Source organism: Phalacrocorax carbo, chromosome 9, assembly GCF_963921805.1.
Source record: "Phalacrocorax carbo chromosome 9, bPhaCar2.1, whole genome shotgun sequence".
Lineage (NCBI taxonomy): Eukaryota > Metazoa > Chordata > Aves > Suliformes > Phalacrocoracidae > Phalacrocorax > Phalacrocorax carbo.
In genome coordinates this window covers 4,454,449-4,480,887 of record NC_087521.1, presented here as the reverse complement: position 1 = coordinate 4,480,887, position 26,439 = coordinate 4,454,449, and the positions used below count along the sequence as shown (strand labels likewise).

The 26,439-nt window shown below is 39.2% G+C and overlaps 1 protein-coding gene across 5 annotated transcripts in view; it reads right to left on the bottom strand.

The window, feature by feature from the left end:
- MEIS2 (Meis homeobox 2) overlaps positions 1–26,439 on the bottom strand; it is a 175,132-nt gene that overhangs the window by 139,483 nt on the left and 9,210 nt on the right. For all 5 annotated transcript variants that reach the window (XM_064460153.1, XM_064460154.1, XM_064460150.1 and 2 more), the window contains exon 7: positions 18,920–19,034. In XM_064460153.1, coding sequence (XP_064316223.1) covers positions 18,920–19,034 — 115 coding nt within the window. The remainder of the gene's footprint in view (positions 1–18,919; positions 19,035–26,439) is intronic.

Below are 26,439 nucleotides of genomic sequence, written 5' to 3'. Positions count from 1 at the left end.
GCACAAGTGCAAAAAGGAAAGTTATATGTGTTAATGTATTTATTAGGAATTCAGGTTTGCCTGGTGCAGAAAGTTTAGTTCTCCAGCAGCACTTCAGAAATAATAGGTCTTAGCTGCTACACTAGTTCAGCTTTTTTATTTCCAGTGCCTCCAGATGAATCATATAACAAAGATTTCTTCTTTATTGAGGACAGTTACTCCAAAGCAGCTTGAAGCTATCTTACACAATACAAGTAATTTCATTCTAGAATGGATTCAAACAAGCTTATCAGGACTGTTATCTATTTATAAATTATATCTTTAACGGTAAAGTAAGACAGACGTAGCTGGAATGTTACACATGGGGAAAGATGATTAGAGATATTCCAAATTACTCAACCTAATCCCAAGCAATAGAAACTTCAGGGCACTGGGAATTTCTAGAAGAATTAAGCATTATATGTTGTAAAAAGCTCAATTAAATACCCTTAGAAACCAAGGAGAGATTCTTTCAGATCTGCCTGCAATATGTAATCCTCCCAAATGCAGAATGCTTGCCTCTCCAAGCATCTCTCTGCTGCTCATTCCTTTAGCCGCTGAACCTGCGGAAAGCACACTTCCAAAAAAATCTTCTTCAGTGCTTTCATGTCCTGTATTTCATACACTTGGCCATCTTGAATTAATAGGAGTCAATGAAGATACACATTCTTAAAAACGGCTGCAGCCTCATTGGTCTAATCTATGAACTTTAAAGACCTTCATTTTATGAGCTTTCCTCAGGGTAGGTATTTCAGTGTTCTAAAAACAGGGTTATGGACTGTTAAGTTAAGCACATGTTCTGCATCAACATTTTAGTTTCAGCAGGTTATTTGGTGCCAAGTTTGCCAGTGAGTATCATCAATCCCGAAATATGTGCTTATTTGTTTTAACAGGTGTTTTGAGAACAGCACAGGACAGGAAAAAAGCACTGTTAATATATTCGTTTAATATCTAACCTTAATTCTTGAAAATCCTCTTACCCTTCCCCCCAAAACATGACAAAGTTTCACCTCAGGTGTTTAAGTGCAAAGAGATGAAGTTGAAAAGTGACGCAATGAGTATTTCTGTTATTTCACCAGTCTGACAATTGGTCCACTCATTTCTATTGCCCATTATGTCTCATGTAGTAATCGCAGACCTGGGTTTACATACGGTATGACCCATCTACTTACAGAAAACGACCTTTTATTGTGCAACTGATGTTAACTGTAGAAGAAAGAAGAAAGGCTGAAGCAAAAAAAAAAACCCAGTACCGTTTAGAAAACGAAACGTAACCAGGGACTTTCACCCAATCTGTCCTTCTGAAGACCACTTATTAGCATTTGCATCAGAGGACGTACAGGGAGAAGAAATGAAAACAATCTAAAACCAAAATTGGCATACCCGCATCAGTCAATCCACAGAACCAAAATAATAGTTTGCTCTTAAAAATGAACACCAGCGAAACACAACCGTAAGGTTTACATGCACACGCACTGCTGTCATATTTGTGGGTCAGTTGCGATGGTGCATCACAATTTCCACAAAATCCACACACACGGACACACACTTCTTGCAGGTGTTATCTCAGGCTTGGTCTGCTGAGGAGCGGGGTGAATCCCCGCAGTGACTTTTGAAGGTTTAAAAGCTCCGGTTTTTTTGTTTCTAAATGCCTATGAAAACATTGCCTGTGCTCAGAGGCCTTTTAAAACAAAACCAAACCTTTTAAAGCTTCAAAAGCAGTCATGGGAATTTGCTCATCAGGAGGGAATCCTAAATGAAGGCCAAGATTCAGTGGATTCCCCTGGACGTGACAAAAGCCATAGCCTGCCTGCAGATCTACGGTTTCTTATAACAGATGTGGGCTGACTCAAGCAAATCCTGACAAACCTTTGTCCATGCCCTACATTTCACAAAATCTACTTTTTAAAGGTTTAATCCTCCCCAGTTATGTCCAACTATTCTCTGCCATACTATTAAAAAAGCAAAACAAAACCAAACCACCACCAAAAAACCCTACCTTCATGGATACTTAATGTAACTAAGAGAAAGACCACCCCCAAAGTCATCAACTTAAAGAAGAAAAAAAAAAAAAATAGGCAGGCGGGGGAAGCTAAGCTTAGGACTTCTATTGTTATAACCTCAAATACGTACACGACAGGAAGGAAACCAACTGACAGTTGCATTTTAATATATGAGAGATGATTTACAGAAGGAAATATTCTAATGTTATGTTAAAGGCCAAAACCACTTTGAAAAACTTTTTTTGTTTTAAACATCAATGTTTTCTACCTATAGCAGCCTAAAAATAAGGTAAGAAGTTCCTAACAAGTTGTTTAAAAGGCTGTTATAAAAATGCAGCAAGAAAGAAACATTTGAGAAGCTCAGGACTGCCGAACCAGTTATTTAAAGCATAAGAAGCCTGGTGTAAATGAAGCCTTTCTCCTGAAAGTGTGAGATACAGCTTTTCCTCAGTTTTAAGGTGAAGCACACAAATAAAAAAAAAATAATCTACAGTTTCACCTGAACTTAAGGGCAACATTCATGCTCACCATGTAACTGACATTCCCCCTTTTGCTTTGGATGCAATAACCTCGTTTCATTTGTACAAGTTACACCCTGCTCCCATTAAATAAGGCAGACAACTCAAGAACAGCTAATCAGCCTGGAGAAGGCATAAGAGCAGAAGGCGTTATATGGAGGTTTTTGTGTTCAGAAGCAATATCCTTCTCAAAGGATCTAAAATAAAACAAATCATGCTATAAAACAAGCAGGTGTTTGATGGAAGACTGGAACAGAAGACCAGTACATGGATCCTCCACTGGACATCTGGCCGTGCCTGGGTATATCCTGCTCATTGTAGCCACAGGTTGAACTGGGACCCCTACCTCCAAGAGTACTACAGTAGCAAGTAAAACAGGTCCAAGCGAATTGTTCCAGGGTTTGCCTCAGCTGGAGGGTGCTCTTTGCATAGTTTACAAATTATGCGCTAGACAAGTTCTCAGTCTCTTAAGAACAACTGAGCCTTACAAGGAAATTCTCTAAGGAAGCACGTAAAATGTTTATATGTGAATAAACAAGGAAAAAAAAGAAACACACACCCCCCCCTACTAAGATCATAAGCAGCTCCTCTGAGCTCATGTAAGGCAGTCATAGAAAATAACACGAGAAACAAACCCAAATCTATATTCTCTGATTATATGAAGACAAATTATATAGAGAGAAGATTTTTTTTGCTGCACAGGCACACCAAGATTGAATCCATTCTGCTTTCAAAATATAGGGAGTGCGCTCCCATCAACTCCCACTGAAGTCAGAATTTGACCTATTGTGTACTTTACATTCACATCAATGAAGTCGGTAAGAATGCAGAAAATTGCTTTAGAAAGATGTAAAATTCTTTACTAGTTCTAAAATAAAAGGACAGCTTATTTCTTTTAAACAAACCAGATTGACAGCCATTTGGAAGAGCTTAAAGGAGGGTTAATTGGCATACAGTAAACCTGAATTCTGACAGTGTGGACTTCTAGCTAAAATGACATTCTCTTTGGTGGTCCTAGGACTGTAGGATTAGTTTACAAGAAAGCAGAGAGGGGTTTGAAACTAAACCCTGAATGTCACTGATGAATTACCAGATTAGAAAGGCCTGACTATATGAAACATATTCCTGCCCAAATTCAGATTCAGAAGACAAAACAAAACAACAAAAAAGGGGCAAATCTGTAGTTCAGTCTGAGTTATAGATTAATAGAACAAACGAAATATCTTTAGAAATCAATGAAGCCCTTCTTTCATACAACTTTGTTCATAGACAGAACTTTATGCTAAACTCTGCTCATAGCTGGGAATATGAAGTGCTAATAAGATCTAACTCAGGGAAATAATTAGGATACCAATTCACAGCTAAATGAAAGTGTTTCATCTACCATTGCAGATACGCACTACAGAAAAATTTCTGGAAATTGTTAAGGTAGGATGAATATCCTTATTCTGAGACAGAAAAAAAAAAAAGTGAAATAAGAAAATGGGCACATAGAGAGTGGTTAGGTATCAACTATGTCTAACTCAAGTCACTAAAGTAAGTTTGTGAACTTTAGAGAAATTCAGATATCAGCCTTAAAACTGAAAGGAAACAGCAAAATCTATGAGTAATTAAAATCTAAGAAACATTCAACACTAACAGGATGGTCTTTGTTATGTCATTTTTAACTGGAAAATTGCATTATTACTTCTCCCTTAGACTAAGGTATTAGTACTGCAGGCATCTTTCTCTTTTTAAATCCTTGCACATGAAAAGGGCAGAAGCCCCAAAACTGTGCGTCAGCTGAGATGCTAGCACAGATCAGCCGATCCCCGTTTCTCTAAAACGAAAGGCATCTGTATGCATTAAGCGTTTTGGTAACCTCTAAATCAAAATTTAATTTTGTAATACTTGAAAATTATGGAATCTACCATTTAACACAAAATGGATAAAACACTGTTGAAGACAAATGCTATTAAAACAAAGCGTTAAGTCTAATGCTTCTCATCTAGAAAGGTATGACTAAATTTACCACGCAGAAAAAATAAAAATGTTATGAACTAGGCATTTTTGTCTCACTCAAATACACTTTCACACGATCACAGATGTTTTGCACAAAATATATTAAGTATCCGAATACACAAAATTAATCTTAAGTGTATGGACTCAGAAACGCATGAAATCTAATCAGAAGTCTAATAAGTTAAAACAAACAAAACTTAACATCTTTCCTTTTAAGGAAAATATTTGTAGTTTAGGGTTAGAATGAAAGTGTCAATTGAAAACAAACCCTACAAAGGCTGAGGTGGTCAATATTAACCCTACCGTGGGCCTCTATTTCAATAACAGTACTTGCAGTATACAGAGTTAAGCAACGTGTAAGCCTTTGCCAGGCTGAGGTCCTGCTTTGCTTGTCACAGGCGCTTCTGAAAATGGAAGGTCTACACTGATGTACACATAGGATCTTTTAATCCTTTGCCATCTTTTGCCTAAAAATATTTACCATCTCTGTAATGCTAATTATGACATTAAAATCTTTAGCAAGTGGTGAATTGTAATTTGGACTTCAGTTTAACACCGAGAAATAAAAGGCAGTAATGAAGAAATAATAAAAAGCTGGCAGCCCTTTGACTGTAGAGAAAACATAGGGCTTTAATAATTTTCTCAAGGCAGTGAACTGACAGCAAAAGTTACACTCATTGCGTTTTACATGTTCTATGAACTGAGTATTTTTCATGCGAAACGGCTTTATCTGCAACCTGATAGCACAGAAATATGAATTTTTTTTCCTGAGACAAAAGCTGCCACCCTCCCTTTTTACTTTTCACAATAAATTTCTTGATGTAAAACACTAGAAGACCAAAATAATGCTTGGGCATGAGATGGATGCGCAGCATACGTTGTTGTTTTGAACCACCGAATTATGTACCCAGCTGAATGGGAGTCCATGAACACCAAGTAACGCAACCAAGTCGAAAGTGTTGCTGTCTCAACGTAGCGCTTGGGAGCACTGCTTGAGCACCAGGACCTCAGTGTGTTAGGCACTGTACAAATAAAGCAGAAGGACAATCCCTCTCCCTTTTTTTTAACTGGCAGAAGCCCAACGTAGCTCCATTGATTTCAGATGTATTAGCAAGGAAGGGCTTGATCCAAAGCTCACTGAAGTCAACCAAAAATCTTTCTGTTGATTTAACAGGCTTTGGATTAGTCCCTAAATAAGAACAGATTTTGGCTCAGCTAAAGGATTTCACTTAAGCCCTCTGCTTGTTCAAGCATCTAGTAGGAGCTAAGAGAACACTGCGGTCCTACTGAGTAGGAGGTTGTGTTCATCCTGAACTATCCCCTTTAACAGATGTACGGGGTCAAGAGTCCCACGAAATAGAGAACGGTTAGTAAGTGGTAAATCTGAGGTGGGAGGAATTAGGAAGGAAGCTCAAAGCTGAAAAATTCTGATTTGTGCTATTTAAGCAATGTTCCATCCTTTTTAGGCAGGAGTGTAAAATTAGACAGGGAGTTCATGCGAATTTCCAAATTTTACGCTCGTAAATTATTTAAAACCTTAGCAGCAACTCCTCCAATAAAATTATATGCACATATTTGTCACATTCACTTCTGCTGGACTTTGCGCAAATGGGGCTGCCTTAAATCTAGGTACGACCAACTTACAGCTTCACGTGGAGACCCAAGGAAAGTTTAAACAAATGTAATTGCTTAAACAAGTGTAGCCACAATAAGCTGGTGGGCATAACACAAGATTATAAGGAAAAGAGCAGTCTTTACTTATTTAAGAATTAAATCCCAGAGTTGTCAAAAAATTTCATGGTACACATCACATCTTAATAGAGAATTTGCTGAATTCCCTTCTCTCACTCTCATGGCTGCTCCACCAATCCTTGCCAGTTATAGCAAATGCTCTGTTTACACAAGAAGGTAGAAGACCCCAATCCTAGCCTGTGCATGAGGAATGTATAGTACCAAGGGTGTACGAAGGTAACCATCCATAAAATAGTTTGAGCTCTTTCCACAAGTTATGCAGCCAGCAGTTTAGGGCAGCACTCGGTGCAAGTTTGAGCATCTGGAGTTAGCAATGGACTTCAGACTCGGAGCAGCTGGGAAGTCAGTGGAGCGCAGGGAAACCACTTTGTCTTGCTTTTGCCTGTGCTCCACTGTAGGAAGGAGCTGTGAGCAGAAATAGGGTCAATGGGGCCATCATGCCAACTCTGCCATCAGACGATTTCCCTGTGTTCGCTCCTTATGCTGGGGTAAAGATGGCTTCACAAATAACCCAAACACAGCCAAGCTTTGGGGCTGTCACTTACAAGCCACCCATAAGTAACGGTAGAAAACAAAGAATCATTTATCTGCTCCAACTCCACACATACCTGCACACGAGGTAAATTTCTATATTAAGTACAACCAAACAGCAGCAGTCAAACTTCCTAAAGTTAATTTTGAGCTTACTGCATAAGTTTATTCTCTCCAACAGATTTGAAAAAAAAAAAGTGTTAGTATTTTGAGAAATTGACTGAACTAAAAGCACAAATTTATTTTTCTTTGAAGCTCACTTTAACATTTAAAAGCCACCAGAGGAAAAAAGTGATTCAAAACTTTCCTGTGCAAATAAAAAAAGCTGGTGTTTATTATTACTATTTGTCCTCTAAAATGTAAGGCATGATGAAATTTTGTTCAGAAATATTAGGAAGTATTAAACATTTATGGCTATCTTTCTGCAGATCCCGCATGTCTTAATGGCAATAGTTTCTATGGGAATTGTAAAAAAATTAAGGGGGTGGGGGTGTGTGTTTATTTTCTAAGATAAGAGAATCATGCTTTGCTTTCATTTATTTGGATATGTTTGACCCAAACCTTGCATATCTGAGAGCAGTAGTGTCCCTGTTATTGCCACAGATTCCACACAAGAAGACCAGGATCTTATGTGGGTAGTGTCTTCCTCTTCTCCCCTCTGAGGAGGAAGGACTACTTTTAACAGATTCCCACCCCCTTCCTTCAAACCTTCACTGGACAGTCCACCACTGACTCATAAACAAAAGACAGACCTTTCACAAGTACTATCACTATCATCAAGACACCTGCTCAGTGCCTTTTAAAATGTTATTCTAAGTTCTGTAGAAACCCAGGTTACTAAATCTAGGTTGGTTTATTAAGACTAAAAGCAGTAATGAACAACAGTAAAATAGTTACACAAAACGTTATAAATTCTCCCTCCCCACCCCCTTCAGAATGGGTATACTGTATTTCATAGTTAACAAAAAAACCCTCTAAATATGAAGCAAACTATTCATAATGCTGCTGCCAGTTCTGATGCCCTAAGCCTTCATTCTCAGCCACCACTGCCTGTGTATGTGCTGAAAACTCTTAGGCAACAGAGCAGGGGGGAAGCTAGATCTTCTCATGCCAGGATGAGAAAAATCAATGTCCATGTTTAAAAGACAGAACTACTGATGTGCAAGGTCACTAAACATCAGAACCTGTTCTATAGCTCTAGAGTACTAAGGAAATCCTAGAGAAAAAGAAAAACAAAACAAACAACAAAATCCCCCCAAATCCACCACAGTGCATTGCACAATCTTGGCCTAAGCCAACGTTGGATCCCTAAGGCCTAAATATGAACACAGAATCAAGCTTTCCTTGCTCTATGTGTACTATGCTTGCTTGGAGGGAGAGAAAAAAACCCAAACAGAACAAACAGTAAACAAGGAATACACATATATATATAGTGATACAACAATTTTAAACATTGGAAACGTCACTTTAGACCTCTCGCCTTTATGCAAACGTTACTAAAGAACTGGTGATGTGATCCACGTCATCTTTTATTGCTTACCTCATAAATCTTATTAATTAAAAACAATATGAAGTTAAAGATCAAGGCTATTTCATTCACCTTTGTTGAAAAAAAGAGGAAGTGTTAAAATAAGCAATATAATTTACAACTACGGCATGTCCAGTGCTTCTTTTATGAAAATCAGGGAGGCCAATACGATGCACGCTTGAATTTTCTACCTAACCCTACGTTCCTGAAATCTCAGAGCAGTCCACTGACAACAGGTGACCCTTTCATAACATTAATGCAACACCCAAATACTCTCGTGCCCCTTGTACAGGTGGGGAAGAACGGCCATCAGAGAGGGCACGTAATTTACACAAGGTCCTGCTGGCTTCGGCGCCGCACTCCTGGGTAGACAGCCGTACCCTTACCTCGTGGCAACAGACTGAGGAGCTACAGGCTGGCCACCAAAATAACAGATGCCTCCCCGGTGACCATACTTGCTACTTGGATTGCACTTGCAGCTAGCAGGGTATTTAACACGGCCGTCACTGCTTCCTGGTACCGTCCTCTCCTTTTGATTACACTGCTTTCTTATAGTCCCCAAAACACCAGAAAGTTCAAAGGCTAAGTTTCTACATGTGTTTTCACATGAACGTTTCTATTCTTGCAAACATTTTTAAATATTCATTTACCTCCTCTACTGCATTCACAAAGACTTACGCAAGCCAGGAGAAACCACTGGATAAAATGGTAAGCATTTATTTGAAGATGATATCCTAAACACATAGACGCTCATCTGATTTTAAAAATCCTCAGCTTATCAAGACTTATATGTAGATGGCTTGATTTTTTTTAGTGAATGAAAAACCTACCTGAGTGACACAATAGTTTAAGTGAAGAAAGGAGAAGGCAGAAAATAAGAGAAATTACTCACTTCAGCCTATGGACATCTTCCTGCCACCTCAGCTCCAACTTTAACAGCCCCTAGTACCAGTTACTTGAAGGAATCATACAACAAGTTTGAGAAAGAAGAAAGGATATTTAGGCACCAGACCTGGGTTCATTAGAATCCCGTGACCATTTTCTTAAATAAGAAGTAATTTTATAAATTAAAAGCCATGTTTTACAGTCATTCAAAACCAGGTTGGTTTGAAAATTCAGAACTACAAACAAATGTGTCAAATCACCTTAAGAGCCAACTAAAGACAGCTGTCAAATTTCCTTCACCTGTCCTACTTCTCCAGATACGAAAACTGCTCAGAAGCTGAAGGAATCATGGAGTGGATAGTGCTCCTCTTCTCAGGCAAAGTAAAGACAATAAGACAAAAGGCCCACGTATTACAATGTATAGTGCCATAATGCAGCGTTTGATGCTCTAGAGGGCCTTCAACAAGTACTGTACAGCCAAAAATCAATTGAAAATCAGCATGATAACAGAGCACGAGTTGCCCTGTAATAACCTTAAGCCCCCCAAGGCTATTGTGGGTCGCTTTCATCTGCCATGCTGCATTGACGCTAGGGGAACCTGGCCTCCCCTCCCGGAGCACTCCGGACACGTCCGTGCCTTTTACCTACTGCTTTCACCTTGCACAGTAAGGAGAGCTGACAGCCTCAGTGGATCTTTTAAGCTTTCAAAAGTGGAATTTGATTTTTCTTGGCATACATTTGGAGGCTTTAAATTCTACACCCCCACCCCCCACCCCCACCCCCGATTTCTTCTCTAAGTAAACATACTGATTTTGGACTGTAAACAACCTCAACATAAAGAATGTTCCTCTGATCCTATAGCTGAATACACGGAGGCGATTCCTCTGTCGTGTTTAACAAAGTACAACTCAAAAAGTAAGAAAGAAAGAAACACTGTTCAGTTCCATGCAAACTGTTATGCATGCAACAAAGTGGGCCTACAAATATTTCACTCATATGGTAGGTTTAATTTCAATATTTCTTTAATTACTTTCCAACAATGTCTGGTTTCTGTTGAATTTATGCTAGTACTTGGCATTTGGTGCAACCCCAAAAAGATAAGATACATATGTCCCCTATTCACAGTCTTGGCATTTTTACCTTAACTCAGGCATTGAAGTGATTGGTTTGAAAAATTACCTTGCTGATTAGCTGGGTTTTCTGGTAAATATATAGCATTAATCCTTAAATTCTGAATATGACATAAGGTATACAAATGTTCTGTCTGATTCAATGGCAACGTATCACGGCTTAAGGAGGACATGTACGTTGATCTCTGTGAGCGAAGAAGAGCTAATTGGGAGTTAGATTCAGCGTGATTATCAGCTTGTTTATGATAAGGGAGTACTCTTCTGAGTAGCGCTGTAAATTCATCCCTGACTGTGGTGTTAAACCACAGCTCCTTCCCTCCCCACCCACCCCCCCCCTTTTTTGTTTGGTTAGAAGGGGCTTTAAACTATTTTCAGCAGATGACATTGTCATGCTTTGATTTTTCTTCCGTCTTAAAAAATAAATCAGCCACATGAGCCTGATGTCAAATTTCACTTTCTAATAGGAGAAAGGCACATTTTAAGTGTTTACTATAAGAACACATTTGGGTAATTTTTCCCCATGTCATTATGAACATTAGACTGACCCAATTAATATGAAATGTTTCTATGCTGCTGGAACAGACCGTGTTACAGAAAGAGCCATTTGCACAACCTGTTCATGATTATGGGCCATAAGGACACAAAGATGGCATAGACATTTGTGGACCATCTGAATTCTTACAGGGGAAGGGGAAAGAGGAAAAAAAAAAAAAAATTATGTTAGCTGACTGTTGTGGGTCATGTTTTTTAATCCAGAGTATTGGACATGTAACACAGCAACAAGAGCTGATCATTTTGTTTAATCACCTTTTGGATCTTTGCCAGATGGTCTCTATTGAGAGCGCCGCAAACAGAGAGAGATGAACTGCGTCTAACATGCCACTAGAGCTTTCCCGTAAATGTCTGAGAACTGAATCCAACAAGAATTTAGTCTCAGAGCAGAAAGGGATACATTTAAAAACTATGTGCATTAACTATACTTTTCCCCATAGAATCCTCACTTGGCATGAATAATTTACCCTCTCTTATGCTAATGGGATCATGAAAGTATCCCTGTGTCTTTAGTGCAGCTATTCTCAGCTTTCAGTAATTACCCCACCCAGTGAAAATAACATGGCTTCTGCAGCTGAACGGCCTACTAGTACCTGGCAATTAGAAAGATCATGGCTGACAGAGGAGCCGTCCAGAGATGGACACACAAGCTCCAGCCGTTTGAGAAATTAAAAGCCTTCCACTGTGCCCGTCTCCTCAGTTGCTTAGGATCAACGTCAGAGAGCAGCTCCTGCAAGGGCATTTCTATTTTTCAAGGATGACAGAGGATTCTAATGTCCTGTCCAGACACCCCAATATTAAGGAACAGCGACATTCCTTGGTCATGAACAGCTGAAAGAAAGTTTGCGTTGTTCGGTTGTTTAGGGTTTTTTTTGTTGTTGTTGGGTTTTTTTTTTGTGTGGTGTTTTTTTTTTTTAAATTAGTGCTGTCTTGTTAAACAAGAGGGAGAGAATTAAAAAGTCAATTAATGAGTGTCCTTCAGTATCTGCCAATTTTATCAGCTACACAAAGGAAAATTCTGTAGCATTTCATTAACAAAAAGTTTTTAAAAACCCATTACAAAGAAACAGGCTTTGACCTCTGTCCATAGCACTCCATGCTAGGTAGTTCACTATGTAAAAATTATCAAGCTAAAACATCTGGGAAAGAAAGCTATGAAACAGCAGGGAATGTGGCTGGTTTATTGTTTATCTTTTGTTTATGAGGCAGTATTCAAGTTTAATTACTACTCTAAATTAAACTCTAACAGGCATCAGGAGACATCCCTTTATACGACTAAGTTTAAAAAAAAAAAATCCAGAGATTCCAACACTAGATCTTTCAAATAAGTTGGCATATATAGGAAGAAATTAGTCAGTCTGTAACAACACAGGAAGACATTTAAGCACTCGCTACTGTATGTTTGAACGTGTTGCATTATGAAACCATTAATATTGCAACAAACATACAATTATAATTTAGTAAATGGGATGTTATCTAACATTTGGAGGCAAATTGGGTTAGGCTGAGTACGATCTGAGATGGAAAGAATGGCCTAAGGGGGAATCCTACATTTTTCAATTTGAAATACAAATAGATAAATATATAGATATGCACAAATACACATACATAGATTTAAAAATACCCAGAAACATGGAGTCAGAGGCAAACCTCTCAACAGCAGCAACCTCTTAAGTAAAATTGTTCAGTTTTTTTCCCCCTTGAACATTCACGTACAAAAGGGAGGAAAGGGTTCACTATGTTTACCATAACAGTAAGTGACCAGTTTTAGATGAACTTAGCTGTAGGAAAAATAAAAGTTGAAAGCAACTAGCAAAAGATTATTCCAGATGGCATCTGTCATATTGTATTTAGGGTTATTTTAAAGAGATTACTGCTACTATGAAAACACTCCATTGACAGAGTTTTCCTAGGCTGCATTTGAAACCCCAGCACAACATACTTAAAATATGGAAGTAAATGTGTTCTAATGTATATATATATTTTTATCTACATCTAAATATGAAAGCCTATGTGGATTAAAAGTGAGATGAGAATCTTAAATACAAGTATAATATTTTAACCCCCTCCCCCCCGCCATCCTAAGCTTTAATTTAATAAAAGGTGAGGAATCTGCAGTTGCCACCAGCCTGATTATTAGAAAACTCTACAGTGAAGCAAAGATTCACTATGAAATTTTAATGCTACTTATTGAATAGTGGGTAGGGACATAAACATTCACTGACTCCAGCAATCAAACAAAAACCTGCAGAAAGATGTATTTGTTCATGCAGTAGCGGAAAGAAAAGAAAGGATGGGAGGATACTGAAATGTGACTATATTTAGCTAAGCTGGTTCTGGCATCATTATGGTTAATGTGCATGTGGTGTGCAGTGTGAGCTCAGCAGTTACTGGGCCAACTGTCTCAGTATTTCTGGGAATTCTGCCTATTCACAGTGCAGGGATTGTTCAATTGCTGCAAAATGTACAAAATGAATTTTACAAAAATGAATTGTAAGGAAGGCCCCATTACAACGATTTTACAGCAAAGATGTCAACATCAATTTTTCTTTCATGCATAGCTAATGATTAAAACAGCATATTCCATTTGCCTAAGACAATTTATTTCATATTGGCACATCAAAATATTGAAATACAAAGTTATCTTTACTCTATCCTTATTATTCATTGCTGCTGAACCCACACCATTGTTCAAACCATGAAAAAATAAAGCAAACTTGGCAAGAAATACTTAAAACAAAGGCTCATCAATATTCTCCAATTTGTCAACATCTCAATTACAGCAATGGAAAAAATGTAAATTTCATGTGCTTTGAACACTAAGGGGTCTATTCTTCTGTCAGTGCACATGCGTAACTCCCATCACCATTAATGGGAATTACTCATACATATCAACACAAGGACGGGCCCCTCAAACTTGAAAGGAAAAGATGAATTAATAAGGGCTACTCTCTTCCTGTATCTTCCTCAGCTGAAAACAGTCATTGTTCTTTAAGAGTTTTTCATATTTCATACAGTTCACCTTTATGAGAACTGTGCCTTCTGAAATAATGCCTCTCCAGTGAAGCATTATTTATTAGCAAGTTTGGTTTTTCACAGCCTGGATGTGGGAGCCTTTCTATTAGGAATTTCCTTTCTTATAAAAGACAGCTCTCTTCCAATAAAACCATACCCTATATCTTTACAGGTAAAAAACCAAAGGAATCAAAATAAGTTCTGAATTCTTACAATGAAAATGCGTACTCCCCTCAGCAGGCTTACCTATACATACAGAACTAGGGAAAAAAAGTTCTAGCATTACCTTTTGGATATTAAACTTCCAAAGACTTTGCATGAATGTGTTATTTTTTAATTATTATCCACAACCTATCCCTCTCCTTTTTCTGACTGCTGGAGTTTGGTTCAAAGCTTTACGTAGTTTCAGTAGGGTTTTGATACTAGCACAGGTCTTTGGGCATTACCAGCCAGTTTTATAAACAAATTTGATGTGTATACCATCCTTATTACAAGATAGTATATAATAAATAAGAAATATACTACCTAATTTTTCAGCATGCATCAATCCAGAGATGTAACCTGGGATGAACATGTAATCTCAGCTAATATTTGACTTTGTCCCGAACCAGATGGTAAGTCTTTGCCACAGAAAGCTATTGTGGACAAATTTGTGGCACAAACATCTAGCTGTCACAAAAGTGCTTCAAAACTACTTTAAGATATTGCCCTAGAGAGTAGCCTCAGGTATCATAAATAAAGGGGCAGATCATCTTCACTCAGCACAAGCAGTTCCATCAAAAAAAACCATTAAAAAAAACCCAAACCAAAAACCACACGCCAATGAACTGTTCACATGGGTAAAGTAAAGTGGATGTGACACCCATTTATATTTTTACTGCTGTATAACCTAGAAGTTTCTTATCTGTGGCTTCTCACTTATGGTCAAGTCTATCATCACAGGCCTAATCTTAAAAAGATGCTGAACTTCCTGAAACGTCCTGAAGAAACACAGCCTCCAGCTGACTTAGCTGGATCAGGCCCTTTGAGCGACTGAACTAAGAATATGACAAATCAGGTATACAATCCTCGTGTCATAAAATATGAAACCGAAACTATTCCCTGGTGCTTTCCTGTAGACCACATGTTTTTAAATCTTAAAAAGATTTATTTCCCACTTTTCATGCATAATCTGCCATATTCATTATTTGAAATATCCCATAAAGAGATTAAATAGGAATTAAAGTCTGGGAGCGTCATATCCATCACTGTGGTACAAACTGATGCTGAATTCTAGAAGCCATTTAGCCTAGTATGTAGAGGCAGTGGCTGTTTTCACATTGTTTCACAAAGAATAAGGAAAACACAATACCCCAGAAGACTTTCAGATGTGTTTTTTCCCCTCCAAAGAAAAGGATGGGTGATAAAGCTACACACACCTTTTAATCTTTCACTTAGGGTTTTTACACATATATTCCCTGGCAAGAACCCCAGGGTCTTCTCCCTCCCCTCCCCTCCCCTTCTCTCAGCCCCTTTCCTGCCATGTCCCTTGCTATAACTCAGCTAACCCAACAGAACCAGTCAGTTTTAAATTTCAGTTGGGACCCCGGTGACCTGTTAATGAATCTACAGAGAGGAGAAAAACTCACAGTGTTGAGTTATGCCTGGTGTTGCTAGCTGACTTGGAGTCAGAAATGCTTGAAGCGTTAACGTAATTGCAAGAATGTGAAAAATGAAGCGTTGGGCTCCTGAGCAAAGCGAAAGGTCAAAGCAAGCCCTACACAAAACAAGTCTCTGGAAGATGGCCTCATTAGACCATTAAATCAGCTTCTTCTTTTTCTCCTTTGTAAGATGTTTAGAGCGTTTTATTTTTATTATTGGATATATTTAAGTCTGCCTTTCTCCACGGCAGGGGGAAAGTTGATCATATCAACTACATAATTATTAATCTCTAAAATAGTATCACATGGCATTGATCTGCATTTGTGGATCTGAACTGGGATAAAGTCAACAAACGCTTGGCAGATTACAGGTCACTAGTACTTTGGTTTGTGAGATGATCAATACGTTGTATATCTTAGTTTTCTGTTGAACAAGTGAGGTGACATGTTAAGAACAACATAGACACCCACCACTAATAAAGTTAGGATAATCTTTCAACATTTACTGCCTGAAGGCTCTTTCCTTAACTCTTTCAATGCCAGCATGATTCTAGTAATACCAAACATTGACCAGATTAACCCTTTTGATGCCAAAGGACAGTCAGGCACTGTCATGGAGAGACTGTCCTCCATAAACAGACAAAATGCTCACACCCTTTTCGTTTGGTTCCAGCTTTAAAAATTATGGATGGATTCTTCGGTGTAATAAGTGGATTTACCTCATGCAGAGAAAGTCTGCAAAAAGAAAAATGTCATCACTCACCCAACTCCGTTCCATCTCCCCACCACCCTCCCCCCCAAAAAAAAAATTAAAAAAATCACAAGCTGCACATCATAGACTTAAGGCAAAAGCAGAGACCCCATGAAAGAGTGCTCCCAAGAGCCAGAGGACTGACTCTAGTTTGAATCAATCTCTGCTGCCACCAGGCATCAATAGAGGAGACCATAAGTCGCTGACGTAACCCAAAGCTCTCTAATGAGCTCCCGTTCCCAAAAAAAATCAAGATGCCTCAAGAGGGCATCTACCCATCCTGGCATTAGTGCCCGGGACAGACTCACTGCCAGTTCACGAGTTATAAAGTAAACGCCGCCCCCCTCAAAGAAGCATAAGGAAAATTCAATACAGGCCCCTCTCTCTTTAGTCTTTCCCAGGGTTGAGAGGGGGAGAGCAATCCAAAGCTGTCTCCAATGGGAATTTTGCCGGTGCTGTAGGATCATACATCTTTCAGCTGCCAGCAGCTGAGTGGAATGCTGATTTGCCACTGGACGACTGCTTCCCTTTAAAAGGCCCAGCTGAGCACAAAGAGAAGCACACTAGCGATGTTTCACCGTGCTAGACTGGGCAGCACTAGTGACTGGTTTGGCCCTTCGGCACTTGTTCCCCTTCTGCAGAAATGAGTGTAACAGGTTTGTTTAAATCATATATATTGCCAGAAACCTCGGTCTCCAATGGGCGGTTGGTGCACTTATCATCAACTACTTTCTTATGCTTAGCAATATTTCTCGAGCACCCCGAATTACTTAAGAAGGGATCAGAGGCTAGTGAAATGCAAGATGTCTGCATGTCAATACAAGGGATTTCTTTACATCAAGCGTAGCTTGATGAAGAAACTTCTAATTTCTAAGGGGTTGCTGGGGCAGAATGGAGATACAGATGTGAGGAAATTTCTTACCTAGGGGTGGAATGAACACGCTGTGGCAGGCGACTCAGAGGAATGGTTTTTAAGTATGCAAATTATCATCTGCTACACCGAGCATCTTAGCCACAATATCCAATGTAAAGATTTGATCAGCAGTAAAGTCTATGGCCAGCTAGTAGACGTAACACCAATTTGCTGCTTGCAGTCGAGGTCTCCCTTTCATTAGCTGCTGAAGCTGTAATAGTTCACACTGGGCCTCATACGGCTCTGATCCAACCACATAGGAAAAAAAAACCCCTGTGTGACTCATGTTGGAGTTGGATCACACCCTGTGCCATGGCTGCTTTCTATCAGCAATAAGATTACAAATGTATAAACAAGTCATACAAATAGGAGACAAACCCAAACCACTCTACCAGAAACAAACTTTGCAAGTTCCTAGAATTGCAAAGGGTACAACACCAGATCGTGAGACAGATGAGGGGATCCGGCTCTGTGCCAAACAGTGGGCCACGTGAGAGACGTGAAATCACATCTCTGCTCCTCTGCCTGAGCGTGGCAAATATCATGGCGGGAAGGCGCCCCCAGTGCGAGGCTAGTCACAGCAGCTCCAGCCCTGAAGGCTCCTCCCTTCTCCAGTTCTGGGATCCTGCGTGGCTCGTTGGATGACAGACCTGTCAGTTGGCTCTGTTGGCTACGTGTGACCCCCGTGCGTGAGAAATCCAGTGGCAAAATGGTGCAGACACACAAGATGGAGGGAGCATATCGTAAGACTTCATAAAGGTAGTGTCTCACTCACTATCTGAGCCTTACCATGTTTACAAAGAAAAACAAGAACAGAGCTCACCACAAATTTTGGTCTTTAAAAAAAAAAGTATTCTGAGTCAAGATCCAAGAGTGGCAGTAGACAATCTTTGCCCAGCTTGTAGCACTGGAGGCTTGACTCTTATACCTTCTGGAGTCACTTACACTTCTAATGAGTAAGTGTAAAACACTATTATATCAAAATGACAGCCTTTGACACTCACTCGGCATGGATGCAGATGACCACACACAAGGTGCAATGCAGTAGGAAATAAAACAATAACCCCTAAAATAATAATCAAACCTCCTGAACCCTTGAGAAGGCTTGACTATAGATCCCAGCAGCGGTTTTGTGGTTCAGGTACCTCTCTCTATTTACCATTCTGAATCCAAATTTTCAGAAGCAGAAACAAGTCTGCACAAGCAAACACCGCAAGACACGTGTTTCTGTCCAGTCTAGGTTTTGCTTCTACTTTATATAATTTCGCAGCTTCGTAACTACGTATAGGAGTCTCTTCCCCAGCTAAAACTACAGGTTAAATTCTCCATCTACAACCCAGCTCAAACAACTGCATCACAGCTGGAGAGTATGTCTGTCATTATATTTACTTACACCACACAAAAATAAACTGTAGATAACCAAATTTGTAAAGGAATTGGCAGAACTAATCAATTGTTATTACAAAGCTTGTTTGAAGATTAGATATTTCACTTTGAAATAATAATAAAATGCAGCCAAGTAGGTTAGGAAAAGGAAATACTGTCTCCCTAAGTTACAGCTGATTATACTGCAAGTCTGCCACTCCATGTTTACTCTAAGGCAGATGTACTGATATAATAAAAAAAGCTGGAGTTATTTTAGTCATGCCTACTTTGCAGAGGGAAAAAGTTTGACCTTTTACCTTGCTCGCTGCTGTTGTCTCCGCTCTGGGAAGCATGGCCCCCACTGGAGGGCCCCGGTGTGCCTGCCGAGTGCGTTGAGGTTGCATCATCGTGGTCTCTCCAAGATGAAGGATTCTGGTGTCAGGGTGCCAAGGAATTTTTTCCACAGTTCCCATTCCAATAGCAAATGAAGAACAGAAAGAAAACCAGGAGAAGAGGGGAGGAGGGGGGAAAAGTATACACATTAGCATTTGTGAAATGTGCCAAACACCGGTACTGTTTGCACAGTGTAATAATTCTTCGGCAAAGACAAGCAGAGGAGGTACAAAGATTTACTTCATAAAATAAAGGACAGATTTTTTCTTTCTTTTTTTAAACTTTCCAAAGGGTTGTCTGGATTTAACTGCTTGAATAGTACTGCAGAAGAACATTTCAGGGGAGGAAAAAATATTTCAGTTTCTTAATGAGCTGTGCAGGGGGGAGAGCATCAACCTGCACGATTTTGGATACTAGGTGTTCACATCAGGGTCAGGATAGTTGGTACGCAAACTACCTCTGTACACTTTGTTTTTCCAGACTGACTAGAGATGGGAGGGGAGAAGAGGAGGAGAGAAACTGTTTCAAGAAGTACAGGAGAACATGCATGGGAGAGGAACGTGTCCTCACACCCTACCCTCTCTGTCACCCATTTGAATGCTGGAAAAACTTCAAGCAAATGCGAAATTGTGAGGGAAAAGGCAAGGTTTCTCTGAAAGATGTTATATACCAGGAAAGATGCTTCCTCACCCCCCTCCACCACCTTGATATGACACATTTCAAAAGACTTTCTAGATGCATCACTCTAACAGTTCGCTTACAAGTGTTGTCAAGAATAACCACCAGGTGATTACATAAAATAACATGTATAGTGATTTTTATGTAATTCTTTCTACATTACTACACATAAAACACAGCAAAAGGGAACACAGAGGACAGACATACAGAGTTTGCAAAACTTGGCTAAGTAAGACCCCAACTACTGTACTTTAGTCACATAATTCATGCGAGCTTTCTAATTTGTTGAGCATTGGCTCTCCCGGAGCCAGGAGCTGCTATATAAAAGGGTAAGTGAGGGAAACTTAATGCTACAGTTTAGTGCTACTTTGTTGAGTGTATTCTCCTCCTGTCCTCCTCCCCTTTCCTGATCATTCCCAATACCCTGCTGTTGCTTAAAGGAAAACAGGAATTCTACTGTACAGGAAGAGCTTTATCAGCACCACATGAAGGCAGGCAAGAGATGGAATTTCCTCTGGCAGAAAAGGAGAGCAAGAACACATGAAACAGATCAGACTAGGGTCTGGACCTGCATTACTTGTCACCTGTATGTGACAACTTAAATCAAGCGCATTATAATAATTCAACAACGAAACAAAACGAAAAAAATCCCCCTCAAGAAAAAATTATTACTTTTTAGGCTTGATTGTGTTTTAAACCTGCATTGTGAAATAACACCAGACTATTAAAGCACAAGGAGATTCTGAAAAGAAGTAAGGGACAAGTTTGGATAAATTCTTTGAGCAGGACTGATTCTGACCTCATCTACCCCAACGTGTAGTAGGACAAAGTTCCACAAAATCAACTGATTTACCCATTGTAAAATCCAGCGTAAGTGTGATTGGAATCAGGTCCCAAAATACATATCGAAACATCTCAAAGTAATCTCCTAAGCACTGATTAGTACCACATGCTCTATAGCAACGCAAAACAGAACTGCCAAATAACGGCTTGCTACAATACCCAGCAACATAAATCTAATGGGCCTGACCCGGATCGCAGTAGAGACAAAGGGAAAAGCCCACGACTTCAAAAGGTTCCCAGTAAAGCCCTAGGTGACCAAAGGTTAAGAAGGATCCAAATCCCCTTCACCTTACACAGACACACACGTGTACCCGCATACGGGGTTCCACAGCAGGAAGATACGAGTAAAATTAGGATCTGAAATTTGCCTAACCTATCAGCACAACAGACAGCACGACAGCGCTTCTGGCACAAAACCACCACCCGCTCCAAAACCTGGAAGACTGATCTACTTTTCCTCACACAGAACCACAGCAGGAAAAAGCCCCCACCAAACAACAGTATTTTATATTCATTAAGGTTTGTGTGTTAATTAGGTCTCAGAAGTCACTATTAATGCTGCAACCCCCCCCCCAAACTTCATTTAGAAAAACAAACAAAAAATTTACCATCGCTTTAGAGTCAGGTGGAAAGAAACACAAAAAGAAAGATGAGAAGTCTTGAAAGTTCAAGCAGCCCAGATGTTATTAAAAAAAAAAAAAAAAAAAACAAAACCAAAAAGTTGAAAATAAGGTTAGCAAGGAGTTCAGAGAGAAATAAAATGCAAAAACTGAGCAAGTTTCTTTACAGCCTGGATTAAAACACAGTTGTGCCTATGAGCTTCTCTTTTTATCTCTGAGTTAGGAAGCCACTCAAATAGCTTCAAGCTGAAGGCAAACAGCAGACAGGAGCTCTTCAGCCCTCTGCAGCCTCTTAGCGTCAGCTGTTTGCCGGATGGTAATCAGATAAAGAGCTAGAAGAAATACATGAAAAAGGAAAGAAACAATAGAATAGCATGAGTTTAGCCCTCCAACAACACCAGGCTGGAACCTTCTTTTAGAAATGTAATAATTGCAACATGTTCACCTAGGCTAAACTTTTCAGGGAACGCAGTGAGTTATGCTAATTCTATGCACTGCAGGCTCTCTTAAGCCGGCTGCTGTTGGAGCTCCTCATCACACATATGAAAATTACAATAATTAACTGGTAACACCTCAGCTATGTTTTAAGGCAAATGTCTTCCAAAACCCTATCATACAGCATTTCAAAAGCTAGACTGGCCTCTCTGTTTCAAAACCGTAACAGTTTGGAAGGGATCGCTGAATAAGACTTGCCACAGCTGAAAACACTTGCTGTCTCCACCAGGCTGAGTTGTTCTTGACCTCAGTTTGTAGATCCCATTTTAGAAAGACAGACTGTATTGATTGGGAATTCAATGTATTTCTTCTGACATAGTTTTCTTGATGAAGTAATTTGGCAGAATTTTGTTGAAGGGCAGAAATAATAAGGTGGGATATTTACAAGATGCGGCAGCAGAATGTTGGAGGAATTTGAAAGGGAGGGAAATAGCTAGGCTTTAATATTATAAAAAAATGACAAATAACTCTAGGGGTGGAGTTTACAGCCTCATAAAAAGGCAGCATTCTTTTGCTTTGGACTAAGATCATTGTATGTGTTAGTTAACTTCTCTTTTTCTCCCCTAGACTGTTTCCAACTTTGCAACCCTCAAGAAAAACTTCTTGGCTAAGTGCCTAATCACAGGTAGTTATTTTATGTATAACTTCACAAAAAAAAAAATTGGACTAAATGACACGTCTAAAGCGTACTTTGCTGGAAATACTTTATCAGTATAGTTCAGGTATCTAGCGAGATCCTGATCTAAAGCCCACCAACGTTAATTGCAATTTTTCTGTTAATTTGAATGAAATGTGTATTAAGCTATCACACTGTAAAAAAAAAAAATAGAACAGAAAACCAGGTATCTTTAGATAAATTACACAAACTTTTAGCATGGCTTCTTATAGCTTCTTGCAAGTTTAGCAATATACTTTGCAGAAATGCATTGAAGAGTGTGGATGATGTCTGCCAAAATGCCATTGCCTGTTTTGTGTATGTGTGCATACTACAAAATTTTCACACGCATATGACCTAAACTAATCCGAGATACCATAGAAGGTAAACAGCACACGTGTATCTATTCCCAGTAGTTTTAATAATTGGGAGTCAAATATGGTGCTCCTCTTGCTCTTACCTAATTGTGTTAAAGAGCAGTGTTACCAGGAGAAAAGCAGTGAATACTGAGTAGAGCACAATAGAAGGAGATGGAAAATAGATACAAGAAGCTAGGTCTCCAGGGGCAGTATTTTCTATTTGCTGGGCTACAGACTCGCAGCTGATAATGCAAGTTGTAATTAATATAAAAGCAGGAGACAATATGGGGAAAAATTGTACTAGCAGGGCCACAGGAGATCACTCCGCTGCTATCCACTGTTTCTCATTTACACACACAGCCTTCCCTAGAAAACACAATTTTGCCAGTGTTTTTTCCCTTGAAAGTTAAAAAAAAAAAAAATTGATTTAGCACCACCGTTGAATTTTGCTAAATCTAGAAAAGAGCAACAGAAAGGACAAGAGTCTCCTGGTATACAAAGCAAATCTGATGCGTTACTCTTTTGTCGACGCTGCAAATCTGGTGGAAACTGTAAGAGTTTTTAACTGCTGCAGGATTTCTTGAACAGAGATGTTGTAACAGAGAAATTTGATATAGGATAACCTTCTGTTAAATTGCAATTCATACTTTGTATGCCCAGAATTTCCACTGGGCAGAGTCTGGCTAATTTTTTGTGACCGTATGTAGTCCCACTAGGGCTGATTCTGATCTCACACTGCTTTTTATGGTGATATTAAAGACTCAATTAACCATAAGGAATTTGCTTCTTATTTATAACTGGGAAGTAAAATCAATCAGGCCAGCTGATACCCATGTGAGTAAGCTGAGCAGGATTTGGCTCACAGACATTAACTGAAGTTTTAACTATGCAATTGTGACAGGATCAGGCCCTGACATTTTATCAGATGAAATGGACAAAACCATTGATCTTGCAGGAACGAATAAAACACAACTTACTTTCGTAAAAGAAACTACAACGGCTACGGGGCTTGTTCTTTGTGACGATGGTTGGACTCAAAGGTCTGGAGGTTGCTCTGGTAAATTAATTTTGCAGACAAAAAACTGAACCGAACTACTGATACAGATGGCATTTTCTCCCCAAATACAAGCCAAATTCTGATTGCCTTGTTCTTACAAGTAACACCTGTAAACACAGCGGAATGACTGACGTGACTGATACCACAAAAGCCTGTACATAGGTATTACCATATATCAAAAGATGATATCCTGTGTCGGACATAGAAACCTGTACACACACATGCACATGCATTTCTGTGTGTGCATCTGTGTCCATCTGTCTCTATGTTTCGTATGTATAAAGTTTGGGATGTTATCTTAGAGGCTGTTGTGGAGTGCAGTAATAACAAACCTACTATGCAGAGAAACTTTCAGTGAGTAAATGAGCCATTAAAAACTCTAATTTGACATGATATGTACGTTTTTCTAAAAAAGGCTACTCCTGATATTACTGAGGTTTATATTCTTACAGATGCATATTTAATACGATAACTTTTTGGCATCAGAATTACACAATCTAAACAAAACGCAAGGCATTACGATTGATCAGACATTTGTGGATGTATGTGTACATATGTACAAGTTTTAATTCTTGTCCCTTGATTTTGCGTTTGGGAGAGCATCAGGAGGAATTTTTGACACTCCTAGAACGTGGCAATGTTCTGAAAAGCTGCGGGCTTTGTATTTTCCAATTAAGATTGAAATCCGACGTGTAATCCACCTGTCAGCAAGGAACTGAGACTCGAAAAATCAGGGGGGTGTTGGTTATTTTAATTGTCCTTCTACCTCATTCTGTGCGGCGATACTTCATCTAGACTGATAGACAACTCAAACCAGAGTGGGAACACCGGCATCAAACCGATAGTGAAATACCTTATTGGTTTGGTTTGAGAGAGCCCAGCTTAAAATTAAAACGCTCAGATTTGAGCCGTAAAGGACCTTTGCAGAGTACCTTGGCCCATCAAAAAGAGTAAATACACAACCTCCTCTACAGCCTTGGAAAGCTCCTGATGCTCCTTGCCCCTTCAGGAAGCACAGGGCCTACTGTAACGTCCTACATCTGAAGCCACGTACTAAGAAATTTGGTTATTAAAGAAAAAAGTTTGCCTTATTATTGTTGCAGTCAGCTAGCTTCCCTTCTGACATGCTGCAAACAGAAAGGGCACCTTTGGGGTCTGATCCTGCATTTCTGGCATACTCAAAACTCCCACTGAAGTTCATCAAAGTGCTGCATACCTGGAGACTGCAGCACCAGGCCCCCAGTTACTTCCTCATTACTCAGTGAAAGCTTACCTAAAGGTTTAATTATATAGCTGGATCAGGTATATACTACCCTGTTTTTATTTGTTCTCATCTGGAAGATGTCAGGAATTTGTACAGACCATTCTTCGAGAAGAAATACTAAAGAAATGTAAAGTGTCTGGATGTCCAAAAATACAAAATAAAAGTGTCCCCTCATTTGAGAGCTGAAAGGTTTAATATTCAGACTAATATTTCTCTTCTACAGCTAAGGCATCGGATTTCTAATCTGTCAACAGTTCTTTTATAAAAAAGAGATGTATGTATATTTCTATCCATTTTTAATTATATTTTATGAATGATGACATGTATATTATTAACTTTCAGCTGCAAATTGACTAGAACATATAAACAAATATCAGAAAGACTGAGGCCCTGATCCTGCTCCCATGCAAACCAGCAGAAGGAGAGCCATAAATTTCTACAGGAGAATTACTAGGCTTCAAAGTAGGTTTGTACTAAAGGAAGAATTGTGTGGCGCCAGGTGAAGCCAGGTAAAAAAGAAATGTAGTTGAAGTACAAAATATTATCATATGTTCCAAAAAGTTTAAAAGTCTCCAAATTTTACAAGCATTATGTTTTTCAGATTTGAATAGGTCAAAAGGGAAAAAAAAATCAAATCTGTTGGCAACCTCAACAGATATTTTAGGCTGAACACAGAATGCAGGATAGGGCCCAGAATGTTTATATTGAACTATAATAAATTGTCTGTGCTGGGAAACTCAACTTGAACTGCAGCTGGAAAGGTTTCTTTCCTCTTTTCTTTTCTTTTCTTTTTTGGGTTTTTTTTTTTTTTTTCCCCTAACTGATCTGGTTCAGCCAGGGCATAGCTGTAATTACCTTCTTCCCATCTACAGCTAATACCTCAGAGCAATAAAAAAAATATGAGGGTGTTAAAAATTCAAACACTAATTATGGGCTGTTATATTTACTAAACACAGCAGAGTAATAACAAAAGTTTCAGCTTCTTGTGGCCAGCACTGCACTATTTGATCTACCAAGTCCCTGGACCCTTTACACTTACTGTATTACATAACAGTTAATAGCACACTAAAATAAAATTCGATAAACACATTTATTACCAAACACGTATAGCACAACCGCTTACAGCTGTCTCCTTTTTCCCGCACAGGTATATCTCTGAAGGGTTCATTCCTTTGTTGATTTTGGTTTTTGTTTCCAATTAAGTTATATAAATAGTAGAGCGGTGGATTTTGAAAAGGGAAGCATGCACTGTTTGAGTACCCCATTTAAAGTCTTATGGTAAATATTGGCTAATCCTACAACTCTTTCTGTTACTGTCCCTTATGCTATGTTTTCAGGTCTAGCAAAGGAATAAAACTGAGAGCTGCCTTAGTTCCTAGTTCAGCACTGCCACTGTCACTGCCACCACCCCTCGCATTCACATTAAACACACACAATGTGGCTTTATACCACTTAATAAGAATAGAGGTGTAT